The following is a 5,176-nucleotide window of genomic DNA, read 5'->3' as shown; positions in this document are numbered from 1 at the left end:
TGATCATCTTACAGTCTTAAGACTGGGCTTGACTTGGAAAAAGCTGAACATCTCTGACACACACAGACATCACACATGAACATCCATTCCAGTGGTAACCTTATGTATGTTTCAGAACTAGATTAGAATGCATAAATCACTGGGAGACCCACATGTACCAGGGATGTCCAGGTGAAGTCTCAAGAATTTGAGGAGTAGGTCAGGTTAAATCTCAAACAACTGAAATAAACATATTCTAATAAAATCCACAACATTTAGTGCTACACAGTAAACTGACATTTTCCATCTCTGCCTGTAGGTTAGGCTGTACTGTTTGTCTTTAGACTGAAATTATGAAAAGAACATTTGTTGAATAACTCTGAATCTTTTAATATTTATTTCCAGTTTTATTTTAATATTGTGTCATTTCCAAAAATCTGCTAAAGGTTTAATAATATTAGTTTGAAAATTGATCAACTGTAATAAAATTGATTTTCTCTTGGGTGTTAGGATTTTTTTTCTGTTTATTTTTGGGTTTTTTCTGTGTTTATTGTGATCCTGTGAGTTTCTGGGTTGTCCTGTCTGCTCCCTAATTGTTTCCCAGGTGTGTCTAGTCCCCCTGATTACTACCTGTGTATTTAAGCCCACCTGTTGTCTCTGTTCTTTGTCAGATCCTTGTGTGTTTGTGTGTTGCTCACAGTAGAACTGTTAAGTCCTGTGTCGACTCTGCTCTCGTTTCCAGTCTTGTATTTTCAGTTGCTACCGGTATTTAGCTGTTGCTAAATGTTCTGCCGTGGTGCCTGAACCGGACTGTTTTGAGCACTCTCTTTATTGAATCATCAGCATCATCTGGGTCTCAGTGTTCATTCTCACCATTACAAACTCACCACCACATGACGTTGGGGATCAATAAATTTTATTCTATTCTATATAATCCCATTAAAAATAAAAAGAAATCATCAGAGATCTGCAGTTGTGGTGTATTCTATGCAGCTTTCTACTGGAGGTCAGTTCTGAACAGTAATGGAGTCAGTGTTCACAGTTGTTAGGGGACATAGTCAACTGATCACACGTCATCTTTTCAAAGATCTCATAAAATAGAGGAAAATTTGGTACCACCAAGAATAAGCATTAATTTACTCCTATGAAGCTTAAAAAAATCTTCAAAAGCTTAAGACCTAATGTCTCAGTGGGATTTACAAACTATAAATAAAGTTTGTGAATGAATGAAACTCGAAAAAGGTTTCAATATTTGTCCAAATTATGTTATTTGCAAAGAATATGAAAGAATAGAAGTAGCCTGACAACAAAAGGTATCTACAAACTAGCAGCCTTAAAATTATCTAAATTACTAACTCCTCTCCCCCGTGATCTGCCGGTCTCTTTGGAGACAGTAAACCAGTGATAATTCGCTCCCAAACTCATACACATCAAACAGATGAAAACAATAAGTGTCTGTTTGCGGTCTGAACAACGAGTCAACAATGAAGTCTTTAATTCTCCACAACAAAAGTACAAAGACTGAGAAGGCGACCAAAGGTTTTATCGCTGAACACCTTAAACACTTCTCAGAGCCGCGGCGCCGATCCTACTCCACCTTGAAAAGCATGCTGGCTGCAGGACGAGAGACAGGAGCGGGACAGGAGAGGTCTGTGTGTGACCGGTGGGGGGTGGAGAGGTTTGGTGTAGGGTATGTAGATAAATATGTCTGCATGTTTTCCCACTCCACTGTGTTAGAAGCGCAGAGTGAATTAGGGACAAAATTAACCTGAAAGGCACACAGCGATAAACACAAAGAGCGATAGGTGCTCTGATTTATTTTTGAGCACAAAACTAATTTATGCGTAAGTAGATTAAATACAGAACGCATTTCTATTTAAATTTATCCAGAGTAAATGAAACTATTGTCATAAGAGCGGTATGAAGCTGGGAGGAGAAACCAATGGGATTTTTGATTTACACTTTTTGTGTAGGCTAGATGAGCCTGAGTGAGCAGACCGAGAAGTAAACCTGATAGGTTACCAGATGCAATTACCTTGTTTGTACTTGGATGTAGTTTATTGCTATGTTATTAGTCTCTTACTAAACAATTTTATTTTGCAGCTAGCTCTTATTGAAATATACTCAACAGAAAAGAAAAAAAAAACACTCTAAAATGTATTGATGGTGTGATTGTGAAGGATAGTTTTCTTCTGTTCCAGCAGACAGTGGTTATCATTGAGCTTTTGTCGTTTTAGAAGATAAACAGACAGCAGTCCGGGCTGCTGTGGTCACCCCGGACAGCAGCCCGGAGCAGCAGCAGGGCTCGCTGGACCCCAGTAGGCGGCACCGGACGGCCTTCACACGGAATCAGGTGTCCCGACTGGAGCAGGAGTACCGCAATGAGAGTTATGTGTCCCGGGCTCGGCGGTGCGAACTGGCTGCAGCACTCAACCTTCCAGAAACTACGATAAAGGTATTTACTGTTTTCTAAGACTTTCAGTAGAGAATAAACCGTTCATTGTTGCTTAGTGCGGGATTATGAGGTGCCATTTGTAAAGTTACAGTTAAAAATTAACAGAAATATTTTGATTTATCTAGCATATCGTAAAGCAAACTCCATGCAGAAAGACCCTGGGCCAGGACTTGAACCCAGAACCTTCTTGCTGCAAGGCAACAGTGCTACCAACTGCACCACTGGGCAGCCCTTAAATATTTAGTTTTCAAACTAAATTTTTGGTTCAAAACTAAATGTTTAGTTCCAAAGTAAATACAGTTGATTTCAAAAAGTATTCATCATACCCCTTGAACTTTTCTATGTTTTGCAACATTACAACAAGCATAAATATATTAAACTGGAATTTAATATGTAAGACCAACACAAACAGAAGAAAGAAAACTATATATGATTCAAAACATCCAGAACATTTCCAATTCTTGTTCTTTGATTTAACATCTGTTGATAGTATCAAACTTGTATTCATATACAAAGCTTTATCTTCATATCTAATAAGAAATCTGTTTTCTGCTACATGGTGGATTACATAATACGACAAAATTTGCTTCATCACATTTGCCAGGTTAATTCAATTCAAATTATTTTATAGCACACATCTTACCAAGGCACTGACAAAACAGATTAATTCATTGCTTTAAGTAATCAGCTCACTCCACTACCGAGTGAAAACAGGTATTCAGAATCTCAACCTGCATTGCAAATGATCTCACCTGCCTAAAGAACATAAGTGAGTGCAGTTCAGTCTATTGTTCAGGTGAACACCCAGGTATTCTTTTAGAGTCCAGTATAGCTCATCTCGATGAAGATGTGGTCATCTGGTATCAGGGCACAAAGTGAGGGATGACTAGTCAAACCTGCAGACGTAATGCCTTAGGTTGTTCTTCCACCCAAGTTTCCTGCAGCTGGTAGTTTGTGGTTCTTCCAAGCCCCAAAGATGCTTTTGGAGCTTCTTTCTTTGTTTTCTAGGTTTTTTCAGCACAGCTCTCAGCTCTTCTTTGTTTCCTGATCTAAATGCCATCTTCTAATTCCTTTATTTCAGGATTTATCCAGGGCTTGTTTTGGAGAAACAATGTGCCTTACTAATGGACAGTGTTGTCCTCAAAGAAGTTAGTGCAGTCCATGATGCTGTTATGTATACATGTGATTCTGTGTCTTTCCTCTGTCTCTTTTATCTGCTCACATGCACAGTGCTGCATGCTTACGTAACCATAACATATGGTAAATGGCTTTGTTCTTTACTTTATCAACTTTATCAACTCCAGAGGACCCCAAAGCGCTTCACAATCATTCACCCATTCACACACTGACATGGTGATGGAGGCAAACTACTGGACAGTAGCTACAGCTGCTCTGGAGCAGTCTGACAGAAGTATATAAGACTGGTGTCAGTCACTGATTTTGAAGTACTAAATTTCTAGAAATGTCATTTCCAATTAGTATAGCCAAACCATCTATGGGTAAATCTGGGTAGACAGCAACAGGAAACAATCTTGTCTACTGGCTTCAGTTTTGATTTTATGTAAACTCTGTGGACTGATCATCTCTATCCCTCTCAGAACAGAGTTGAAATCACGTCCACTCTCATGTGAGAAAGGTAAGACATTCAGAGAATGACCGACTCAGAACCTCCAGTGTCTCTTAGGATGCGTGCTTACTTTAAAGAGCGATTAGTTATCATTGTCAGTGAGACCATCAAAAAATGAATGGTTCAAAACAAGGATCAGGCAATTTGTCATCACAAACAGTACTCTTATTACAGGGTTCTGGTTTCACAAAACCAACTGAATTATTCCACCATTGAAAAAGAAACCTTGACTCTGTTGCATAAACAAAACCTGATTAAGCAGACCAACAGCCTCAGAGAGGGAGCAGAATGAGGAGAAGGTAAAAACAGAACTCGCGCTACAATCTTTGGTGCAATCTTGCTGTCGCCCTTAAGGTGAGTGGAGTCCAGCACTGGATGGTGAAATTCACCTTGCATCTGTTCCATTTTTATGGCTTGTAACATTTGATCATTTTCAACATTAAAGCCTGTTTATAATTAACAGAAACTCATTATTTCTCAAGGTAATGACACTGAGGGGTTTTGGTTTGGTCCCATATTTGGCAAACAGACCTGGGTGTTGCACAGAAGGGAGAATGGGTGAACTACAATGCTATCATCCTCTTCTTGAAGAGCTCAGAGCTCTTTACACACAGTGGGACATAAACAGTTCCTCAGAGCGTCTTCAGGGTCCTTGAACCATGTCTTCACCGTGCATGTCACAGCTGGTTCTCTGTGTACACAGGCTGCTGATGAACTAGGTTGTGATATGAACACCCCATGGAGTGATATGTCCATACCTTGTCTATATCTTGGTGTTGGTGTACATAAGCCCAGTGTTTTATTGTTTCTGGTGTACCAGGTGACATACTGAGTGAAGGTGGGGAGAGTGAAGGACAGAGAGACACAACTCCAATCCTGGGAGGTCAGAAAGAGGACCTGTGGGTCTGTGCTTGGAGTCTGCCTGTGTGGACACAGCAGGCTGCCGCAGCATTAGTTGAGGAGGGCACATACGCAGTTATCACAATAATAAATAAAAACATATAAAAACTCCCAACCTAAATAATATGGCCTCATGCAAACAGATAGTTCAATGTCTCTACTGCAGTTACTATTAATATTTGTTATTATTATTATTATTATTATTATTATTATTA

The 5,176-nt window shown here is 39.5% G+C and overlaps 1 protein-coding gene across 1 annotated transcript in view; it reads left to right on the top strand.

Annotated features, from left to right (window-relative positions):
- Positions 1-1,957: 1,957 nt before the first annotated feature.
- LOC106938558 (homeobox protein XHOX-3-like) overlaps positions 1,958-5,176 on the top strand; it is a 10,074-nt gene continuing 6,855 nt past the window's right edge. Inside the window, exons 1-2 of the mRNA XM_015020654.1 lie at positions 1,958-1,967; positions 2,202-2,434. Coding sequence (XP_014876140.1) covers positions 1,958-1,967; positions 2,202-2,434 — 243 coding nt within the window. The remainder of the gene's footprint in view (positions 1,968-2,201; positions 2,435-5,176) is intronic.

Source organism: Poecilia latipinna, unplaced genomic scaffold (assembly GCF_001443285.1).
Source record: "Poecilia latipinna isolate Pla-1442-1.1 unplaced genomic scaffold, P_latipinna-1.0 Scaffold2626, whole genome shotgun sequence".
NCBI lineage: Eukaryota > Metazoa > Chordata > Actinopteri > Cyprinodontiformes > Poeciliidae > Poecilia > Poecilia latipinna.
Note: the sequence above shows the minus strand (reverse complement) of the source record. Positions and strands in the feature narration are given on the sequence as shown.